This window comes from Stenella coeruleoalba, assembly GCF_951394435.1.
Source record: "Stenella coeruleoalba genome assembly, chromosome: 13".
NCBI classification, from domain to species: domain Eukaryota; kingdom Metazoa; phylum Chordata; class Mammalia; order Artiodactyla; family Delphinidae; genus Stenella; species Stenella coeruleoalba.
In genome coordinates this window covers 87,895,506-87,919,379 of record NC_137159.1, presented here as the reverse complement: position 1 = coordinate 87,919,379, position 23,874 = coordinate 87,895,506, and the positions used below count along the sequence as shown (strand labels likewise).

General features: G+C 54.2%; 1 protein-coding gene across 2 annotated transcripts in view; it reads right to left on the bottom strand.

Annotated features, from left to right (window-relative positions):
* Positions 1-1,039: 1,039 nt before the first annotated feature.
* EIPR1 (EARP complex and GARP complex interacting protein 1) overlaps positions 1,040-23,874 on the bottom strand; it is an 88,932-nt gene continuing 66,097 nt past the window's right edge. For both annotated transcript variants that reach the window (XM_079940278.1, XM_079940279.1), the window contains 5 exons: positions 22,466-22,565; positions 8,109-8,245; positions 5,511-5,678; positions 4,158-4,310; positions 1,040-2,053 (listed from right to left, as the gene is read on the bottom strand). In XM_079940278.1, coding sequence (XP_079796404.1) covers positions 1,879-2,053; positions 4,158-4,310; positions 5,511-5,678; positions 8,109-8,245; positions 22,466-22,565 — 733 coding nt within the window. In that variant the 3' untranslated portion in view covers positions 1,040-1,878. The remainder of the gene's footprint in view (positions 2,054-4,157; positions 4,311-5,510; positions 5,679-8,108; positions 8,246-22,465; positions 22,566-23,874) is intronic.

Sequence of the window (23,874 nt, the reverse complement as noted above, 5' to 3'; positions counted from 1 at the left end):
AGACGCTGCTAAAAGGATGAAAAAGAGAAGACAAAAACTGGGAGAAAATATTTGCAAATTACACAGCTGGCCAAGGACTTTTATCCAGAATATGTAAAGAACGTTCTAAATCTAATGGACTTAAACACAATAATTAACAATCGATGTAACTTTAAAAACGGGCTCCACCAAAGAGGACACGCAGGTAGATGGTGAGTTAAGTGTGCGGAAAGCCGTTCCGCATCACTGCAGGGAAGCACAAATGACAGCACCCCATGCCCGTGGGCGGCTGAGAAAGCTGAGCACCCGCCCGCGGCCCCTCGGGAAGCAGTGCAGCAGTTTCCTCCCATAGAGCCCAGTGCTCACACTGGTCAGCGCTGACCCTGCGGCAGGGGCTGCCAACTTTTTTGTGAAGGGTCGGACAGCAAAGATTTTAGGCGCTGAGGTTGCCTGGCCACTGCTGCACGTGTGCAAAGCACATGAGTAAGGGCGGTGCTGCGTGCCAATAAAACTTTATTGACAGAAACAGGTGGTGGCAGGGATTTGGCCCCCATGAGCTCAGGCTATAGTTTGCCAACGCCTGCCCTGGAAAATGAAAACTTCTGTTTACACAAACACGCATACACAGAGCTTTACAGCAGCCGACAGCTCCAGCAGGACTGCAGACCCCACGTGAGCCCAGAGCTTTGCCTCGGTCGCTGCGGAGCTGGAGCACCTAGCGCGGCGCCTGGCACACAGGAGGCGCTCAACAAGCACCTGTTTGTTGAGGACTTTCATTAGCGCTGTTTTGCACTCCTCACAAACGCAGGTCTTCCCTGGAAGCAGAAATGCTGAAGGGCCTTAAACACCACCACCCCCTGCCTGCCCCTCCACCACGGCCCCATCTGTCCTCCGCTCACCCACGGTCCCCACTCTGCCCACAAACTCTTACCCCTGAAAAAAAGAAACAAAACCCAGACGTGCCTCTCTGGGCTCACAGTGCGGCTAGAAACCACCACACAGACACTCCGGGGACGACAGATGGCTTCAGCGTTTAGAACGAGTCCATTCTCAAGCTGAAGCCCGTTGTGAAAAAAGGACTACGCCTGACAGCCATCTCGGTACAGACGCGACACCTGGGCAGGTGAGGCCACGCCCAGAACAGACCCCTGGACGCGCGGGAGGAGGAATAGGCAAGAGTCCCGTGCTCAGAGTTTTAGGATCACCTGACAACGTGGGGTTTCAACAGGTAAGCGTGCTGCATGACCCGGGAACACGCATGTGACCTCCAGGCGATGAGGATGCCATCGGAGTAAAGGAACAGGACCCAGTGGGGCACCATGCCCGGGGACGGGGCCCAAGGCCGGCAGGAGACCCCTGGTCACTGACAGCGTCAGGGCTCCCCCAGGCCAGGCCCGAGCATGGGCAGGTCAAGCCCAGGACGAAGCACGGGAGGCCCATCTGCCTTTTTTTCTGGGCCAGCACGGAGAAAATTAACAGAGACCGGGTGATGGGGCCATACCGGGGGCAGAGCTCCTGAAGAAAGAGCTGGAGCCCATGCAGCGTGGCCCTGCTCCTTTTATTTCATTTTTAATCTTGAGAGAAAGATGAGTCAACATTATGGAAGCAAATTACAGTGAGACTCCCGACAGCCTTAAAAGCAAGAAGAGGAAGTAGGCAGTGACCAGGCAGAGGCCAGCCCGCGGAGCCCCAGCTCGGTCTGGGGACGGTGTTTCCGCTTCCATCAAGTGGAGGCTTCAGGTGCCAGTGGTCGGCTGGCAGATGCTCCGTCACTATTCACAGGTGCTCGCATCAGAGCAGAGTGATGCTGGCTCTCCCAGACGGGGCTCCGCCTGGAAAGCCAACACCCGCCACACGGCTGCCTGCGGCTGGGAAGCTGCCCAAGGACGGCCTGGCGGGTCAGAGCAGTATGTGGTACTTCAGCGCCCGGGGCACCCTGTTGATGACCAGCCTCCCGTCATAGCTCAGGGAGGCAAAGAGCCAGGGGTCGGCTGAGGACCAGTCCACGGCGTACACGCTGTCCTCGTGCTCCTCATAGGTGGCAATGACGCTGTCCTGGGGAGGCTCCTGGCTCCTATAAGGCACCAGAGACACGCGTGCGTGAGTGAGGCGGGCGCCCTGCCCAGCGGTGGCAGCAGGCCTGGTCTTCTCACCTGCGCAATCGGGCAGTCCCCAGGAGCCGAGGGGGCCAACGGGGGTGCCCCTGCGGGAGCCCAGAACCATCCCGTCCCCAGCCGTGGGCCCTCGCGGCTCGTGGGGGGCCCCCTACCGCCTAACACCTCCCTCCGCGGCTCTGCAGCAGGACGTGCTCGGGCTCAGGGAACGGGGGCTGGGGAACGTTCATGGGGCTAAGTGGACAACAGCCAAAACTCCTGTGACGTCTGCCAGAGGGATCTGGGGACCGGCCGGCACAGGCCCCTGGGGTGGGCATGGGGAGCCCTGCTCAGGACGAGGGTGAGGGGCCGGCAGGCCCTGGCCTGGGCTGTGACACCTCCCGGCACCCCGTTCACATGAGAGTCGCTAGCCCCTTCCCTGGGACGCCTGCCCGGGCGGTGCTCACGTGCGCAGCCCTGTGTGGGAGCACGCGGAGCCGGGCCGCCCGCCTGGGCCTCCGAGGTCACAGGCCTGCCACGTGCCGGGCTGCTTCTCCACCCAGCAGGGCCTCCTCAGCACTTTTCTCCCCATTTCGTGGCTCTTTCTACCCAAGGAGCTCTCAGCAATCTGGGACTTTTCCCAGGAGACAGCCCGCTCCTTGTGCCCCCCGGCTCGGACCCTCAGGCATCCCACGGCCTGACCCCCCCCAGGAAGCCAACCTGCGGTGGCCAGCAAATGCCCGGGTACAGACACCGCATACAAGTCCTCAGGGGACTCCCATTCTCCTGAACTCACTGAGACATGGGGACCAACCCCAGGAGCAGGCCTGCGGGAAACCGTGGAGGCACCTCGCACCAGTGCCGTTGCCCGGCACGCCTGCCAGCCACACGCGCCTTCCTTCCTAGTGCGCTTCTCTGAAGCTGCCCACGTGCAGGCAGGACCCCTGGATTAACACACGGGGCCAACGAAGGGGCCACCAGCTCTGTTCCCGGTACAGACAGGGCTCGGACGCCTGCTTGGCCGTGAGAAGAGAGGACAGTAGAAAACATCCAAGCCCTGCACGTGGTAGGTTGCCGGACTGAAGCCGCTGCAACTGTATCTAAATACTCAGTTTGAACAGAAAAATGATTGTGTTTCTCTCTCGAGAGACAATCGGTAGACTGCCACCAGCCAGCTTCTCACACAGGAATTTTAGGCTCATCTCAGGTGGGCAGAGGAAGAAATCAGACAGCAGAAGTGTGAAGAGTCTCCAAACAGAACGACAAACCCCTCTCGTATTTTACGGCTCAGGCCACTCAGCTCGACAGGGTTTTATTCCAGAACCTCCTCCCCTGGAGGCGGGAGACTCAACTCCACGATCTGAATCACAACAGGAAGCAGCCGCACACGAAGGTGCATCTACTCCAGGAACAAGACGTGTCTCCTTTACACCCACGCTGCTGACAAAGGACACGGGCTCACCCCGCCACCGCTGCCCTGGACCAGGCCGCCCTGTGTGAGCCCCGAACCCCAGGACCCCACAAGTCTTGGGGTGCGACCCCATTGTGAAGAGAGAGCCTCCAAGCAGAGCAATTAGGATTGGAAAGAGTTTGGAAAATACTCAGCCAACATGGTGAAGCCGTGGGAACAGTCAGCGAGGTTTCCCGCACGGCGCCCAGCGTCTCGGGGGAAGCAGTGCGGGGGGGCCGGGCCAGGTCTGGGCCCGAGGTCCTCGCCTTGACACCTGCCAGCGAGGGTGGCCAGTCCACAACCCGATCCAGGACGGCACGGCCAGGAGGGACGCCCGCCACTGCCTCTCCCACAGGGTGTTACGAGCGCCGGCGGAGGTCGCTTCTCACTCCCCAGGGCTGCAGACGGGCCACGGTCCTCACAACCTTACGTGTGACGCTCAGTAAGAACGTGGACAGACACGCGTTTCAGAGGCCACAGCGGACGGCGCGGCTCGGCTGCCCTACCCGACTCCATGACTCCACGGCCCGCAGCCCGAGCCTGCGGGTGGACACGCCCGACACCAGCCGCAGGGACCGAGCCACGCCCACAGCCACGCCCATGCACCGAGAGCCGCCGCACCGGAGCGCGCTCACCTCTCCTCTTGCTCGCTCAGGTCGTCGTCATCCACCAGGTGGCCGAAGGGCTCGGAGGAGATGGACACCATGTTGGAAAGGATGACCCTGCTGTCACTGCTGCCCGTGAGGACGAGCTGGTCGTGCGAGTGGTTGTATCGGACGCCCCACACCCTGTGGGAGGACAGGGAGGCCGGGTCCCACCCGCTCGTCTATCAGTGGGTGGCTCCCAGCAGGGGCAGGCGCGCGGCACGGCTCTGAAACCTTCTGAATCCTGACTAACGGAGACCAAACGGCAGCACGGACCCCAGGGGGGAGGTTTACTGCTCAGGAGCCACACAGGCTTTCCAGAATTCTAAAGGCAAAGGCTGCCCAAGAAGCAAAATACAGACTAGAGAGAACCTGTGACATAGGTCGCACCCCAGGGCAGCCTCCCAAGGGCTGCTCTCTGGCCGGGTCACTAGGCCCAAGAGCTTGTGAGCTGGGCCGCCCGCCGGCGGACCCAGGGGACAGCGGAGAGCCGGACTGCTGCTCGGGGCCAGGGGACGGAGCGCCTCCCCAGACCGCAGGAATTACGGCCACTCACTGAACCTGTCCAAACCATACTCCAGCATTCAGGTGGTAAATACACACACACACAGATATGCACATGCACACAAGTGCACACACACACAAGCATACACACCCATACGCATGCACAAAGAAGCATACATACACACACCAGTACACACGAACATGCACACATGCACAAGCACATGCATGGAGACAAACACGTAAGCACACACATACATACAAGCACACACAAGCATGTACACACAACATGCCTTATTTGAATAAAAACTGCCTCATACTATGCACGATTTTCTATGACTCGATCTCTTTCACTTAGCAAAAAGTAGCCAGCACATGGCATATACGTAAAAACAGCGTCTCAGGGAGAACGGCCAGTCTGGGGCACTCTGCATGTCCCTGCACACGGCCATCCCGCACTCCCTCTGAGAGTGGCGCCATCCCCGCTGCAGTGACGCCACTGGACGGACTTGACCAATCCCCTGCTGCCAGGCCCTGGGCAGCTCCCGGCCTCCCTGCGCTGTGCACAGTGCCACGTGGACATCTGTGCATGCTCATTTTTGCCTATTTGAACCGGCACTATTTCAAGAGAAAACAGAATCTAGTGTTTTCCTTCTTTTCCTATGTTTACGAATCACAAACATTCAGAGTTGGAATTAGCGTTCCTTTAGGAAAAATAAAACGGGGTTGATTGAATGATTCACAGCAGCACAAACTAAGCTGGTTTGTGCCTTTCCAAACGGTGAAGTAATTAGCAAAATAAATTGCCTAAGCCCCTCCCCCAAGCGGCCGCGAGGAACGCACCAGTGGGAGTGCTCCTCCAGCGTCTTGACGGGCTCGGTGACGTTGCGGGTGTCCCAGAACTTCACCCTGCAGTCATCCCCGCAGCTGGCCAGGTAGTACTGCTTGTTGGGGTTGAAGTCCAGGTCCCGCACCAGCTGACCGTGTGCACTCTCAATGCAGTAGATTTGGCTGTGCAGGGGCGGAGGGGATGGGCACAGGTAAGAGGTGGGACGAGGGAAGCCAGTGACTGCACCCTGCACCTTCTCCCGGACGCCGTCCAGCGCAGGATCCAGGCGGGGCGCTCCTGTGCGCAGGCCACGCCTGCGACCCTGCAGAAGGGTGGCTGGTTGGCGGCGCTCAAAGGTGTGACCTGGAATCTTGAGGATGAGAGCGATCCGGAGGGATGAGACTGCCACGGAGAAGCAGAGACAGACTCCGGACAGAAAGGCTGACCAACGTCTGGAAGGACGCAGTGAGACAGAAGGAAAAGGGAGGGGCTGGGAAGCGGAATACAGCGCTGTTGGTGTCGGGAGATGGAGACAGAGAAAGGAAGGAAAGGTTGGGAAAGCTGTAGAAACACGGAAGGAAACAGTGCTCGTCACGGCTGGGCCTCATCCTCGCACACAACCCAGTGCCGACACTGGGCGAGGGCGGGCATGGGGCCGAATCGGCCCCACCGCTGTTCAGAGCTCACGTGTGCCCATACGTGTGCATGCTTGCACGTGTGTACACAACGCACAAGCATGCACACAGCAGCCGTACACACATGCACACGCATGGGCACCTATGCCCACGCGTGCACGTGTACACACCCACATGTGGGCGCACCAGTGTGCACAGAGGTGCAGGCACACATGCACACACAGACCTAACAAGCCCCGCCATCCACCTCCAGGCTGCTCCTTGCAGGGTGTGGAATCAGAATATTCCATCTCCTACAGCGACCCCCTCTGATATCACAAACGCAAACCAGAGGTGCAGGTCACCTGAGGCAGGACAGTGGCTTCAGACGAAGAGCTTGTGTCCCAGCAGGATGGACAGGGGCCCCCGCCAGTCCCAGAGCCGGCCCCGCGAGACACCCCGTCCACTCTGCCCGCTCCACTTCCTCCCTCGGCTGTGACTTCACCTCTCCTGCAAACACTGGACCTCGTGCTCTGCACGGCTCCCACTGGGACTGCTCCCGTAACCAGCTCCCTTGCCCGAAACCAAGGTCTCCACAGTCCCATCTCACGCCAGATGACCTCAGTCCTTTTCATCTTTTCTCCCATGTTGGGTTTTCTGGCCCCAAACCACTTTTAAATCTTGAACCGGTTTTTACATCCTGAACCTTCCCAATAGCCTAATATTTTTTCCTAAAATAAGATACCCGAACCTTAAGATCTTCCGAGTGAAACAGGGAAATGAATAAAATTAAGCCCGGCGAGGTCCTAGGGAGCTGGGGGGAGTCACACAGGCAGAGAGTATCGACTCAGGCTTTCCTGGGGCTCTGGGGGCAGCGATCTGAATACAAAAGCACAATACATTCCAGAAGCAGCGCTGAAAGCACCAACACCCAGGCTGTTTGCAGAAGAGACACAACGCCAAGGAGAAGAGCCCCCGGGTCGCCTGCTGCCCATCCCCCCCCAGGGACGGCAGGCCAGGGGGCAGCAGGGCGCTGCCTCCCAGGGCCCCTCCTGCCCCCTGGCTTTGGGGTCTGTAATGTCAGTCTTCAAGGTTCTCATCTAGATACCGAAATCTACACATCCTTCAAAGAACAATGAAAACGGAAAAAGATAGCCACAGGCCCTGGAGGAATGGATTCCAGTTCCGACATCCAAGCGCACAGCTTTCAGCTTCTGATAGGAAACCCAACAACCCCCCCCCCGCCCCGCCCCCGCACAGACACACAGAGACACACAGAGACACACACACACACACACACACACACACACACACACACACAAACACACGTCGAATATTGATTACCCCCTGCGCTTTCAGAGGGGCCGTGGACCTAGATTTAAAGCTGGGTCCCCACCCTCAAAGGCAACACGAGCTATTTCACGACATCCATCTTTGTGGCTTAGTGATAAATTACGGTGTGCTGAGGGGATAAACTGTATCTTAAAAAAGACTGCAGGGCCCTGTTGCCATGACAACAGTGTGCACACCACCACTCCTTTGCTGTCAACGCCACACCTGGCACAGAAAAGCAGCTCTCCCATGTCCCATTAGAAGCACTAGCTGTGTGTGTAATGACTTAAATGACAAACTACGACCGCCCTATGGGTGTGCATCTTGAAGGTGCAGAGATGGTCGAGCTCCATGCTTAACCAGGGGACGGCAGCCCTCACCTTGTGGTCGCCGACCATGGAGACCGAGAGTCTGCGGTCACCACCTCAGGCCTGAGCTGCTACAAAAGCCTGACCTTGATCTCCACCGGAGACCGCCGCTGCCGCCGAAGGGCGCCCACAGGAACAGGACCCATGGCGCGCGTGCACTCAAGATGGGGCGGAGAAAGAGGACGAGGCGTACGACTTCCCACAAGCCCGAGGCCAACACAGACAAGCCACATGGCCTCAGCACACGAGCCCTGGTGGATGGGCGCGGGGGGCAGGGAGGGGAGGGACCGTCACTGACCTCATGGTCCGCGTGTCCCACCCTCGGACAGCCGTGTCGTTCGCCGTGGCCACCTGGGTGCAGTTGTGATGCGGGCTCCACCGCCCCGTGGTGAACTTCAGCTGTCCCTTCCCTTCCAGGGACGCCGAACTGGCCAGCTGCAAATTGGGTGATGTTTTCAAAGGAAGAAGAAAAGACAAGTAATTTGAACTCTATTCAGAGCATTTAAGAGGATATCTTGTATGGGCTATCGTTGAAGATAATTACTGAAAATAATTAGGAAGCTCTGTCTTTGTTTCCTCCCCTTAGAAGGCAAGAATGTTTGAACCTTATTTGGAAAAAAAAAATATAAAACTGAACACAGCAAAAAATAGAAGGCAAGTTAATAGAGCCTCTATCAGACAGGACTTGCCAGTGTGGGATTAGGGAGAATCCGCTCAAATCTGAAGACAACACGCACCAGCTCCGTCTGGCTTCCTCCAAAACCAAGGACAAGGCCCGCCGGTCCGCACGGCCAACCCCAGGTGGAGGAGGACAAAAGGCTGCGACCCACCCAGACGTGTGCTCAGACGTGTGCCCTCCCCTCCCTGCCGCGAGGATCTCGGCGTCCGTTACTCGGGGGTTAACTAAACCTCAACAGGTAACGGACAGCGGAGACCCTCGAGACCACCAGCGCAGTCGAGGCCGGGCCCTGGTGCAAGCCTGGGAGAAGGGCCCCCTCCGCCCCCGACCCCGCTGCCCCACCGGCCCTCCCGCTTGCCGTCTACGATCTTATGCACAAAGGCCTATCACGCGGTGGCGTCTGGAGGCAGGAGGGCTCCAGGCTTGTCTGTGGTCCTCAGGTTACTCGACCCTCCGTGATTCACTTCACTTTACCCTGAACACAAGCCTCGCCCTGCGGACCCTCTGAGAGGGACCCGGGCACGGACACGGCAGCACTGGACAGAGGCCCGAGGGTGTCATCGGGCTCCAGACTTGGCCCCGGCCGGGGTGGGCGCACGGAGTGGGCGGTCAGTGCGAGGGGATGGAGCAGAAGCCTGGGGAAAACAGCCAGTTTCCGCTCCAGAGAGCCTGGCCCAGTTAAGAAGCCTGACAGCGGGCACGTCTTTAAAAACGACTTCCGAGTGAGAGCCCCACTTACTCTAGCACCCACTGCAGCAGAGGCCGCCCAGCCAGGACACGCTGACCAGCCGGCAGCGGCAGCTCGCCTCTCTCGGTTCTGGACAGTTTCGTGTCTCAACCTGCCCCAGAAAAATCCTTCTCCCAAAAACCCATTTTCCTGTCTCACTGATTCAGCAAATCACGTGGATGATGGGCCTCTGAAGCCCTCGCGGGCGCACACGCCCCCCTCCCGGGGACTGAAGGGCTAGAGCTGACGGGAGGAAGGAGGACGGGTGTCTGTGCCCGTGAGCACGGGGGGAGGGACGGGAGGGACATGTCACATCTCTAAGGAGACGCGCAGGCGGCTCCTGTGTCGTCCCAGGTGCCTGCCCAGCTCCTGGGCCCCAGCCCTGCCCTCCCCCGCCCCACCCCCTGCCCACAGCCCAACGAGGCAGCGGAGGAGAGAGCCCGCCCCCTGGAAAAGCGGGGGTTCTTGTTCTATAAGACCCCAGTTAAAATACCTGGTCTGCCATTACAGACCGAGCACCACTTATTAATCTCTCCACGAAAGTTAAAGGGTTAGTCTGGCCTGGGCGAGACATGTGTGTTGTGTTAGTGTCGGGGGGACCCAACCAGGCACGGCGGCGACGGAATGAAACAGGGGTGCCCACCCGCACCTCAAGGAGGAAGTGCCCGCGCTCTGGGCACTCCCAGGGCTCACATTCAAGCTGCCAGGGAGCCTCCAGGGAGCAGCCATCACCCGAGACAGGCCCCGGGGTGCCTGGAGTGGGGAGAAGGCGCAGGGAGAGCGGCCAAGCCGACAGCTCAGCGGGGGAAGCGGGGCCTCGAAGGGGGACACACCCCCAGGAAGCTCCCAGTGGCCACGCAGAGCCGCACCCAGCAGCGCTCCGCCCGTGGAGCATGCCCGATGGCGGGCGCAGAACTGAGCCTGGCCGAGGACAGCGCCGCGGGGCGAGAAGAGCCAGAGGCCGGGCGAGACGTCAGGAAGGACAGAGCAGCTGAGGGACAGAAAGGGGGCTGCCGGCCAGCAGGGCCTGGGTGCTCCCACGGGACCTGGCAACACCTGCTGCCCAGGCCGCGGCTCAGGCCACCTGGGCAGAACCGGGCCTGAGCTAGCTTGGCAGAGAGGGCCACGTCGGGGACCCAAACCCAGGGCCTTCCCAGTGCCTCCCCTCCAGGCCAGCACCCTCACGGCCACCCATGGAGCGCCCGCGCCAGACACCCCACAAGAGGGCCCCACGGGGAACCCCACTGACCCTCAGTCTCACCCCCAATCTCCTGGAGGATGTCGACTGGCTCAGCCGGGTGGGGAGCCCGCCGGGAGGGGTCAGCAAGGGCTGAGGGGCTGGGGGCAGCGGAGGGTCTGCTCCTCTGATGATGGGCAGTGGTCCCGCCCCTTTTCCCCGGCATCACGGGCCACGGCTTCTCCTTCTCTCGTCATCTGAGCAGCAGAGGCAAGTCAGCCCAGGATCAGGGGTGCCATCGCCTTCAGGGGCACGTGGGGGGCACAGAGCGTGGACAGGTCACAGGGAGGAGGCCCGGCCCCCAGGCAGGACGCAGAGGGGACCACACGGTGCGGCCACCGCAAAGCCACGGAGGAGAAAGGGACGGTGGCAGGAGCCTCACAACGCAGGACCTGGACTCTCAGCCACAAGGGACGGCCAGTGAGCTGGTGTGGGCAGGGGGCATCTCGGCCCTGCCCGCAGCCGTGACAGGCACAGCCTCCCGAAGAGGGACGGCGGCACGGAGCCCCGTACCCTGAAATGGGCCTAAAACACGAGCATCAGACACGCAGGGTGAGCTTTTCCACACTGGGCTTCGGCTTTTCCAGCTGTGCTGGACGTTTAACATCCACATTGACAGCACCAACCAAGAAACAGTTTTATGGCCTCTCCTTTAGGGGAAAAAAACTAGCCAAAAGAAACATGTACAGGCGCCATTTCAGTTTTCTGAAGACTAGTTAAGTAAGATCAACAATCAGGTACATAAAACGGTTGAGTATACAACTCAGCCATAAAAGAGTGAAATTCTGCCTTTTGCAGCAACATGGATGGACTTGGGGGGGTATCATGCAGACAGAGAAAGACAAATACTGCATGACATCACTTATATGTGGAATCTAAAAAATACAGCAAACTAGGGACTATAACAAAAAAGAAGTAGACTCACGGGTATAGAGAACAAACGAGGGGTTCCCAGTGGGGAGAGGGAAGGGGAGCGACAATGCAGGGGGAGGGGATTAAGGGGTACAGACTATTATGTATAAAATTAAGCTACAAGGATGTAGTGTACAACACAGGGGATGTAGCCAATATTTTATGATAACTATAGTTGGAGTATAACCTTTAAAAATCGTGAATCACTACATTGTAAACCAGCTATACTTAAATAAAAAAAGGTTCAGTATATTTTCTAACTAATCAACATTCAGTGTTCTAATTAATTTTCTATCAAACACGTGGATTCATTATCAAACTCTTCAGAAGCATGAACACAAGGTCCTATCATCAGAAGACAGGCACGGTGAACTCAGCGAGTGAATTCTTGAACAGGCTGCTGTGGGAAGCACCATGAAGCGTGCCAAGCGGGGAAGATCCGTAACAGTGCGCGAAGCACTCAGGTCGGATCCTAACAAACGACACTGCCAGCAAAGCTCTCTGTACTTGCTCTACTCTGACTCCATCCGGGCTCAAGCAGAAGTTAAATCAGCAAAACTTAACACGCACTGTCTGCTTCCAAAACCCACACTGAGGAACAGCCCGCGAGAAACCCAGGCCCTGGGTCCAACCGCATCCTGCCACAAACGCGTCCGTGAGCTCGGGAGCAGGTCCTCCCGGTAGAGCCCTCGGATGAGATGCCAGCCCCACTGACACCTGGCCTGCGGCCTCACGAGAGACTTGAGATTGCGGGCTCTTGACTGTCCCCGCAGAAACCACGTGATGGCCATGGTGGGCAGCGGGAAGCACTAACTGGGTGGTCATTTGTTAGGAAGCACAGGTAACTGATAAGGTGTTAACCTGAGGCAGGGGAGACTCCGAGCGAACTCAGTAGCTGAGAGGCGGCCCCTGCCCAGCCCCCTACTTCACAGAGAGGGTAGGTGTCACAGCCGCAGTGCAGAACAGGACCAGCTCCAGTTCCAGCTCCACTGCACAGTCTAGTGCAGGAAACACCAGGGCAACAGAACGCCATGCCCACAGGTGCCGAGACGTCTGCAAGGTAGGTTTTAATGAAAACCTGGAAGAGATCTCACCATCAATTTTTAAGGTGCTACTCAGGGCAGCCAGCATGGTGCAAGTCGTAAGGTTAATCAATCACTTTTTCTGCTTTCCTGGTGAGACAGAGACAGAACTCAGCAAGAACTCCTGAGGGTGCGATGCACACAGTACTCTGCTTCCCAGCATTAAAGAGAAATATTCAGTGCTTCCCAGTCCAGAAGGAATGATTAAAGGCTCCCCAAATCCTCTCTGAAGGAGTAACTAGTGCAGGACAAGAGCAAGAGAGGCACCTTCTATGAACAAAATGCTGTGACTGGAGCCTTCAGGAGCGGCTCAAGGGAGGCATGAGTTTCCAAAGACCAAAGCTGCACCCCCGCCAACAAGCCCCACGGAGCCGACAGGGGACCAGACCTGGGGAGGGGGCAGGCCTAGAGGACGCGGGACCGAGCATGTGCTCATCAGCACTGAGGGTGATGCAGGACCAGAGGGGACAGAGAGCGCCACCGCACCCCCTGGAAGGAGAGCCTCGGCGAAGCCACAGCAGGGCTGCAGCTTTCGAGCGTCAGAGACATAAAGTGTCCACGCAGGCAAGCCCACCGCATGCCCCGGCCCAAGCTGCCGGGAGACAGCAGCTTGTCACACAGCAGACGCCACCACCACCGGAGCCCCTCTTCCCGTCAGACCCCACAGCATCCCCGGGGACTGAGACGGCCCTGAGCCAGGGCTGACGGGCTTGCTCCCCTTGCCAAAGACGGGTTTAGGCCTGGACACATGGTCGTGCCTGAAAAGGGGACAGATGGACTTCCAGGAAAGGCTTTCCTTTCAAACTGAGGGAGACGTGGGAAGGAAATCTGCTTTCTCCTTGTGGATGTGGTGGGAATCTGGATGTGATGCCTGGAACCGCTGCAGTCACCTTGCGGTCATGACGGGGGAGAGCAGTGACACGTGGACACGGCAGAGCAGAAACATGCAGAGTATCTGGGTCCTCTGCTGTTGAGACACTGAATTAACCAACCCCAGAGGGGCTTTGTTTCCATGTTTCTTGTTACAGCAGATGGTTAAACCTCCTCTTTATCTAAGTCACTTCTTATGTCCTGCAGCCAAATGCATTCTAACCGACACACCTGTGATCCCTCTGAGACAACGCCATCGGGGATGCCTCCAGCTGTGGGAACGGCAGCCCGAGCTTTGAGCAGGACCCCTGAGCTGGGTCCCCGCTCTGCTGCCTAGTGAGTAACCTGACGAGTTACTTTGTCCCTCTGAGGCCTGGCTTTCTCTCCTGTGTCTCACTTGTAAGACGGGGATATTAAAGAATCTGCCCCCCAAGGCTCTAAGGATTCCATGAGATGACATTCCTAAAAAGCCCAGACACTGCCTGGAGCTGTGCCCCACCTTTAGGGACAGGGCAGAAGGGGCGGGGTGCCCCTTCTGGCGCACAGGGTGGGTCCAGGGTCGTGGTGGGAATGGGGCTCCACAGGACTCCCCCAGGCCCATCGCTACCCTCAGGACGTGGAAGAAAGGGTGCTGCCGCCCCCGCCCCTGCTGCCAGGGTCAGGGAAGGCGGGCCCCCTCCCCTGCACCTGGCCCACACCGGACCCACACCCAACAGGGCTGGCGGCTCCCACACCCAGTCAAGGACTCTGCCAGCCCAGAAGCGGCGTTCCCGCTCCACAGAGCTGACACGGGAAGGTTTTGAGGGCAGCCTCCTGGAAACCAGAGTCCTCCTGTGTTTAGAAAGTGCACACAAGGCAGCAGGTGCCAGCACGGGTGAGGAACTTGAGGTCATTTGCAATTTATTTTTAGTTCATTTCCAACAAGACTTTATTTGTAAGAAGAACAGAACTAAAAGGGCTTTTCCCCTTTGCTGCACCAAAACCCAACCTCTCCTTGTGGAGAAAAACGTGCGTCCGACACCCACAAATGTGGGCTTGACCTCGGCTCCAGACTCAAAACGGGAAAGGTTGTGAGGGCAGATTTAAAGTTTTTGGCCAAGATGGACGAGAATGTAACAAGTGTTTCTGTCACACCAGTGATACACTAGTGATGTGCTGGAGAGACAGACCTCCCTGTAGGTCATTCTTTGGAGAGGGAAGAAGAGGGAGGAACAATGAAGCTCAGAGCACCAGGAGCTCCGTACCAAGCAGAGCTCACTGCCGCTTCCTGTCTGAACTGTGATTAGCACTTGCTGACTGCGGGGCAAGTAACCTAATTACCAAGTAAACACAGACTGCTTTTCGGCACCTCGATTTCTCCGCCCTGTACCTCCTGCCTCCGCACTAGGATCCTACTGGGTAACCCGACGCTCAGTTGTAATCCACTTGTGGAGACCTCATATTCTAGCCGCTCGATCCGTCCACGTGTGCATGCATCCCTCCATCAGGCCTATATAGACCGCTCGCAGCGCACCAGGCACCATGGGGGATGTTGTCCTCACATAATGTTACTGTTAAACTGCCCCACTCTACAGATGTGGACGCTGGGGCTTGGACGGCCAAGCAACTCGCCCAAGGTCACGCTGTGAGTGGGACTTGACTCAACTGTCGGTGTTTCTCCTATGTCCACGTGTCCCCAGTCCCCCACGTCCCCTTAGCCACTGGCCCACGCCTGCTCCAGCCTATTCCAGGAAAACCTGAACATTTGAATTAAAGGCTTATCTGCACACGACAGCCCCTGTAACTGGTGGCAAACTACAAAAAAGCAGAGACAATATCTCCGTATTTGTCACACCCCAGGCTGTGTGGCCACAGCAGGCATTCAACCCCAATGTCAGTGACAAGCACGTCAGCCCTCCCAGCTCAGCAGCTGCTTTTTCTCACCCACTCTTAGTTTCTAAATGTACATTTACTCTTTCTTATAGAAAGAAGTCTTTTGCAAGCTCAGGAAACACTTCCTAGCTAAATACCTCCGTTCAGCCCATTCTGCATCTAATGATTTTTTCCAAGATCCACCTGGAAGATTAAAAACTACTCATTGTCTCCAATATTTACAAAACCAAAAGGCATATGCAGCTATTAAGCTATGATATTAAAATATGTTACTAAATCCATGTTTTCTTAGAGTTCATGGCTTCTTTTTTTTAAACAAATACCCTAAAACATAAATTCAAAGGACTGCTGTCTGAGAGCTGTGGCTCTAAAGGTATTATTATGGTAACAATGCAGACACCGCTCAAAATATTTTGGAATACCTTTTTACGGGTCTCACAAGAAAACCAGTTTTCTGTCCATGAACAGAGAAGTTGTGGTATATATACATACACAATGGAATATTACTCAGCCATAAAAAAGAACAAAATAATGCCATTTGCAGCAACATGGATGGACCTAGAGATTGTTATACTGAGAAGTTAAGTCAGACACAGAAAGACAAATATCATATGATATCACTTATATGTGGAATCTAAAACAAAAAGGGGTACAAATGAACTTATTTACAAAACAGAAGTAGAGTCACGGATGTAGAAAACAAACTTATGATTACCAGGGGATAAGGCAGGGGAGGGATAAATTGGGAGATTGGGACTGACAAATACATGCTACTATATACCAAATTTGTATGGAAACACAAAAGACCCCAAAGAGCCAAAGCAATCTTGAGAAAGAAACATGGAGCTGGAGGAATCAGGCTCCCTGACTTCAGACTATACTACAAAGCTACAGTAATCAAGACAGTATGGTACTGGCACAAAAACAGAAATATAGATCAATGATACAGGATAGAAAACCCAGAGATAAACCCACACACCTATGGTCACCTAATCTATGACAAAGGAGGCAAGAATATACAATGAAGAAAAGACAGTCTCTTCAATAAGTGGTGCTGGGAAAACTGGACAGCTACATGTAAAAGAATGAAATTAGAATACTCCCTAACACCATACACAAAAGTAAACTCAAAATGGATTAAAGACCTAAATGTAAGGCCAGACATTATAAAACTCCTAGAGAAAAACATAGGAAGAACACTCTATGACATAAATCACAGCAAGATCTTTTTTGACCCATCTCCTAGAATAATGAAAATAAAAACAAAAATAAACAAACGGGACCTAATGAAACTTAAGAGCTTTTGCACAGCAAAGAAAACCATAAACGAGACAAAAAGACAACCCTCAGAATGGTAGAAAATATTTGCAGATGAAGCAACTGACAAGGGATTAATCTCCAAAATATACAAACAGCTCATGCAGCTCAATATCAAAAAAACAAACAACCCAATCCAAAAATGGGCAGAAAACCTAAATAGACATTTCTCCAAAGAAGACGTACAGATAGCCAAGAGGCACATCAAGAGATGCTCAACATCACTAATCATTAGAGAAATGCAAATCAGAACTACAATGAGGTATCACCTCACACCAGTCAGAATGGCCATCATCAAAAAATATACAAACAGTAAATACTGGAGAGGGTGTGGAGAAAGTGAACCCTCTTGCACTGTCAGTGGGAATGTAAATTGATACAGCCACTATGGAGAACAGTATGGAAGCTCCTTAAAAAACTAAGAAAAAAAAAGGAAACTAAGAATAGAACTACCATACGACCCAGCAATCCCACTACTGGGCATATACCCTGAGAAAACCATAATTCAAAAAGACACATGTACCCCAATGTTCATTGCAGCACTATTTACAATAGCCAAGACACGGAAACAACCTAAGTGCAGAAACAACCTAAGTGTCCATCAATGGATGAATGGATAAAGAAGATGTGGTACATATATACAATGGAATATTACTCAACCATAAAAAGGAATGAAATTGGGTCATCTGTAGAGATGTGGATGGACCTAGAAGCTGTCATACAGAGTGAAGTAAGTCAGAAAGAGAAAAACTAATATCATATATTAATGCATGTATGTGGAATCTAGAAAAATGGTACAGATGAACCTATCTACAGGGCAGGAATAGAGACACAGACGTAGAAAACAGAATGTGGACACGGAGTGGGGAAGGGGAGGGTGGTACAAATTGGAAGATTAGGATTGACATATATATACTACCATGTGTAAAACAGATAGCTAGTGGGAACCTGCTGTATAGCACAGGGAGCTCAGCTCGGTGCTCTGTGATGACCTACATGGGCGGGAGGGGAGGGGAGGGAGGTTCAAGAGGGAGGAGATATATGTATACATATAGCTGATTCACTTCGCTGTACAGCAGAAAGTAACACAACATTGTAAAGCAACTATACCCCAATAAAAAAAAAAGATAACTAATAAGTACCTACTGTGTAGCACAGGGAACTCTACTTAATACTCTGTAATGGCCTATATGGGAGAAGAATCTAAAAATATTTTTAAAAGAGTAGATATATGTATAGCTGATTCACTTTGCTGTACACCTGTAACTAACACAGCATTGTAAATCAACTCTACTCCAATAAAAATGAAAAAAAAAAGAAAGAAAACCAGTTTTCAGAGAGTTTGAACATGGTTTCCACTAACTAGCTTTACATTATAAAGCTTGCTTAACTATCTTATTTACTAGATTTTGCTCCAAATAACTTTTGACTGTTTCCCAAAATCTAATCCACGTTCACAGGACAAAATGCGGCTGCCCATCCAAGACACGCAGCTTCCAAGCGCAAGCTCTGCAGGAGGGTCGGCTGGGCGCACGTGCACGAGAGGCCCTCAGTACATGGCTCTGTGGGACGACGGGGCAGAGCGGGCCTGAACTGCAGACCCACATCTGTCACCCAGGCCACCTTCAGAAAGTCCCTTGCTTCCTGGGCCTCACTCTTCTCACCTGTGAAGCGAGGGGTCAGATTACAGGATCCGAGGTCTGTGCCTCTCTTTAAAGGAGCTACTTTAAAATGAGTGAGCAAGGGCAGGCTGTTGCCCCCTCAGTGAGTCCTGGCTACGCCTGCACAGCGGGTCCAGGGAGCCCCCACAGCCCCTCATCTGCCCCCAGCCAGCGATGCCCCTGAGGCACCTGGGGCGGCAGGACTTTCCTCTCATTAGAGGCAAGAGCTGTCATGCCCTCAGGCATCACAGGTATTGCAGGGAGGGAAGTGAGGGGCCCAGAGGAGGGCTGTGACCTTCAAATTCCCTTCAGGGACGCCTGCGGCTGGGAGGGTGGGGCAGATAGACTTTTCTTTACAGCTCCCACCAAGTGCAGCAAAACCCCGGGATGTTATACACAGAACAAACACAGGTGGGGAACAGGCTGACCAGGGAGGGCCCTGGGGCACGAGGAACACACAGTGTTGAGGGTCTGTGTTTTCTCTCCCACATGGGCCCCAACCCAGAAACACCCCTGGGGACAGACCCCCAAAGCTCCAGGAACGCTGCTCCCTGCAGCCCAGGGGCCAGGAAGGGCAGCCCCGAGAGACAGGCAACTTCTCGACAACTGCTCTGCTCCAGACAGACACCCCACCCAGGACAGCGAAGGCCCCGAGACTCTGTCCTCACCTGAGCCCCCAGAGAGGGTACAGGCATTGTCTACCAACACCGATTCATGATGGACCATGGCTGAAATGTAAAATGCAAACTGTAAACCCGCAGGGAAAACACAGGAGAAAAACTTCAAGGTCCAAGGCTGTTCACAGAGTCCTCAGACCTGACACCCGAGGCACAATCTGTAAAACTCATGCACTGAGAACTTTATCAAAATGAGGAAGCTTGCAGACAATGGAATATCTCTCGGCGCTAAAAGCACACGAAACGTCAGGCCATGAAAAGCCATGGAGGAGCCTTACCTGCAGTGACGAGAGAAAGAAGCTGGCCTGTAAAAGCTACACCCTGTACGAGCCCAGCTCTAGGACACTCGCAACAGGCAGAACTGCAGGCGCAGTAAAAAGATCAGTGGTTGCCACAGGCTTAGAGGGAGGGAGGGCTAGTGGAGCAGAGGATTTTTAGGGCAGTGAAGACACCAAGTATGAATCTGTAATGGTGGATACGTGTCAGCACACGTGTCCAAATCCGCAGACGCGCGGCCACAGGTCAGTGTGGGCTCGTCACTGTAGTAACTGCCCTGTCTGCCGGGGACTGTGTAGGGAGGGATGGGGAATCCCTGCACTTTCCCCTCAAATTTGCTGTGAACCTAAAACTGCTCTAAAAGATAAAAGTCTGTTGAAAAAAGAAAAACCTTAGCCCTGCAAATAAGAAGGGAGGCGACACCAGGATCTGCTTCCCCAACGGGACCAGGGGCTTGAGTGACAGAAACGCACCCTCATCTAGGGCTGCTGTCCAGACCCCTGCTGTCTGGGGGGCGGGAGTGAGGCCCTGGTCCTGGGGCGTCCGGAGGATGGGCGTGTCCCGCGACCATCAGGGCGGAGGCAGAGACGAGCCCCCAGGCCGGGCCATGCGGCCTTGGCTGCGCTGAGAGCACCCAGCCTGCCAGGACCGCGCCGCAGGGTCCGACCGGGGGCCCGCTGAGCAAGCCTCCCTCCTCTCTGTGGCCACACTCGGAGCCCAGGAAGCCGGGGAAGGTAGGGCCACGGGTGAGGGAGTGGGGAGCCCGGGCCGCACCACCAGGCCCAACCCGCCTCTGCCCTGGTCCCAAGGGGCTCAGCCTGCACCCAGTGCTCTGTCCCCAGACAGCAAGCACATTCTGTGCTCCGGGCTCAGCGGGCGTGGCTGCATGGAATGATTCTCCGGTCACCACCTGCTCCCGCATCTGCCTGTGCTCAGGCCTCCTCTGGTACGCTGTAAACCTTGGACTAGAAATTTCTGAAAATACACTGTGTCCTTGAAGCCCGTTCTCTCCCTTCAAAGAAGTGCTCCTGTGGGCAAATGCCCCCAGGCCTGCACCTTGAGTGGGTGACACCGGGCCCCCTTCCTCCCGCTCTGCCGTCCCTGCACCTCAGGAGAAGCTGCTTCTTTCCACAGCCAGTGAAAGGAACTAGAACCCAGAGGTGCACGCGCACAGACCCAAACAGGGAGGCTCTGCCTTGGCCCTCATCGGGGTCCAGGACCCCATGGAACCTCCGCCCCAGGCCTCCCCTGGGCTCCACTAACAATTATAAATGGCAGAGAGCCTCCAATTTAATTGCAAAAGGTAATGATGCAGTGAGCATAAGATTAGATTCACCGCAGACGGCAATATCCTCAAACAATAAGAAAAAAAATAGAGGAGCCAGGTATGAAGACGGTCGAAATCAATAGGAAGGTTTCAGTATTAAATACTCCAGCCGAGGGTCGCAAAGTGGTATCGACAGAACTGCTGACAGCAGATAAAAAAGGGGGAGAGAAAACAAAATTGGTCTCTGCAGAAAATAAGTTACAGATTAATCACCCCACCATAAAATCATTTTGAGATGACTGAGGGTCTGAAGAGGTGTTCACGCTTTGATGACAGGATGGGGCCCGCAAAGTCGGGGCCCTGGGAGCCACTGAATCCTAACGCCACCGGCTCCCCTTGGTGCCTCCTGCTGGGCGGGGCGGCAGCCGCTCAGCCAGCCCCCGAGCATCCTCTGGACCAGGCCCAGGCTCCCAGCCCCGAGCCTGCCTCGAGCCCCGGCACTTTCATAGGAAAGCACTGTCCCTTTCTGTCCTCAAGTGCAGTCTGGAGGAACACCCCACCGAGAGGTAGGCTGGAGTTAGGGGATGGGAGGGGCCCCTGGACTCCGGCCCAGACAGCCTCACAAGTCCCCCTGGAAGGTGGAGGACTGTGCAAGTGTCTGCCCAGACCTGTGGGGGCCCCAAGGACAACTGGAGGCAGCCAGTTTCCTTCGAGTTCCCTGCTCGAGCTTGAAAGTCTGGGTGAAATTTGTGTTCTACTCCATGATACAGAGATGTGTCTTTTTTTTTTTTAATTTTAATAAAAATAGTGATTTCTTTCCTGAAGTATTATACTCTTAAGTTCACATTGAAGCCTGGGAGACACCCTTCTGACAATGCAGCTTTAAGACTCACACAGGACACCCCATACTGTGAAGGGTCTGCCTTCTGGGTCATGTATCGACCGTGATAAATCATCACTCACGCATCTCTTCACCCAGAGGGTGAAGACAGGCTTTATGAACACTGTGGGCACCACGAGGGGAAAGTGCTGACCACGCATCCCGGGAACAAGTGGATAAGGTGAGATGCGAGCTCACTGAGGAAACCTGTCCAAGAGACGCCGTTCAGGAACCCGTGGCAGTTGGGCCCCAGGCCCAGCTGAGTGGGCGGCATTAGAAGCTTTCATTTCAGATGTCTTGGTTTTCCCTCTAAAGTTGTCGCTTTGACATGCAAATGCAATGAAATTATGAATGCATGTAAAAAACACATTTTATAAGAGGAAACTTTAAGGGATCATATATGAAGATATACCAATTGGCAGAGCATTTACTCTATGAAGGACAAAGCATTCAAAGTGATGAATATTTGAAAGCCAAACTGGTTCCCAAGAAGGTTGCTGCTAAATATTAAACAGGTCTGGGAATGAACAGGCCTGTTGAGAGAGACGTAACCTTCTGGTTGGGAACTTGCAGAGACAGCTACTCTCGGCCTCGGTGGCAGGATCTGAGGGTGACAGGACGGGTGGGAATGGGATGGAGAGACAGCCTGTGTGCAGGCAAGGGCTCCGGCGCCCCCGTGGACAGATGGCTGACGTGCCTGACGGCTACACCCTCAGGACCGTGCACACACGTGAATGAAAGGAGGGCAGGCTGAAAGGTCACTGGGTCACAGTCAACCATTATTTTCACAACCAGGAAATTTGCCTACATGACTGCTCCTACCTGAAAGGTGATTTTAACCAAATACACATTGAAAATCCATTCATTAAAAAGACTTATACTTGAAACAGAAGACTATAATTTCGGATATCCTGCTAACTCTTTTGGACAAATTATGGCCAAAAGGGGGAGTTTTGTCAACGTCCAGGGTTCTGTGTCCTATTTGTACATGGCCCTGAGGCCTGAATCCCAAACAGCTTTTGCCTGAAAGAGACAATCACTCAATTCTTTGACTGATGATTCAGTCTGTTCATTAATTATTTCACAAACAATGTCAAAATTCTAAACATATATGATCAAGAAGTGTATTCTGAATTTGGCTGAAAGGTCAAATTAAAAAAATACAAAAAACCAAAACTGTATAATTCCTGTTACTTACCACAGCCTGGCTGGAGCTTTCCTGCAAATCCCACAGCAGGATGTGGTTGTCAGCCAACGAGATGACTCTCTTCCCGTCTCCCGCGGGCTCCCACGCGACACTGAAGAAGGAGGGGGTCAAGCATTACATGATGTGTGAGAGTCCCACCTTGAGGCCAAGAGCTCTTACACATGGCCCTCAGCAAAGCCTCTGCCCGGCCCTTTGTCACCAGCAGTGTTGTCAACAGCTCTGCAATGACATGGTGCAGTACCAGGCTACCACTCTGCTGTGGCCTGAATGTCTGTATCCTTTCCCAAAGTCACCTGGTGTTGGGGGGGGTGATCTGGGAAGTGACTAGGGTTTAATGAGGTCAGGAGGGTGGGTCCCCATGATGGGATTAGTGCCCAGTACAGATTGACACCAGAGTTTCCTGAGCTCTGTCTCTCTATATATGTATGTCTCTGTCTCTCCCTGTCTATTTCTCTGTCTCTCTCCCTATATATCTCTGTCTTTGTTTCTATATCTCTGTCTCTCTCTTGCTGCCATGTGAACACACAGTGGGAAAGCGGCCGTCTGCAAATCAGGAACAGAGCCCTCACCTGCACCATGATCTCAGACCTCTGGCCCCCAGAATTGTGAGAAATCAACATTTCTGTCGTGTAAGCCCCCAGCTGTGGTGTTTCGCCACGGCAGCTGGAGCTGAGACACTGCTGCCAGGTTCTCCCAGAGCCCGAGGCATGGAGAGCTGACCAATTCTGGCCGCAGAGACACAAGGGGGCACTGGGTCTGAAGAGGCACAGGTGGACAGTGTGATTTTGGAGAGGAACACCACGTCTTTCGCTGCCACCACCTGGGAGGGCAGAGCTGAGAGCAGTGTGGGGCGGGAGGTGGGGAGGTCACAGCCCTCAAGTACCCACAAGGCCTGAGATGTCAGATACAGCTTTCTGTTTCAGCCTATGTGAGCCACAGTGTCCTGTTACCTGCAGCCAAAACCTTCTTAACTGATACATATTTGAATAACAAAAGACAAAAATCACATCGTCTCTGTGATGAAACCATGAAGAGATGAAAAATTTTTCAGTTTGATCACAAGCGTGAATTTCTGTCTTCCCTGATGAAATTCTTAAGTGCTTTTAAAGAGGAGAATTTCATTTCACGTCCTCCAACACGTGAGTATTGAAGACATCGATAGAGACTCTCACAATTTCTCTTTCACACAGAATACAATACTGATTGACTGGGCGCCCCTCCCTAATACCATCTTCAAGACTGTCAATGAGCTATTATTACTTTTATCGCACAATAATGTATTTCAAAACTACAATTTCTTTCTCATTTATAGTTTAAAAACACACACAAAGCTCTCACAGTACATCACTCCTGTATTGAAGAGCTTACTGTATCTTTTCTAATAATAACAAAGAAAAACG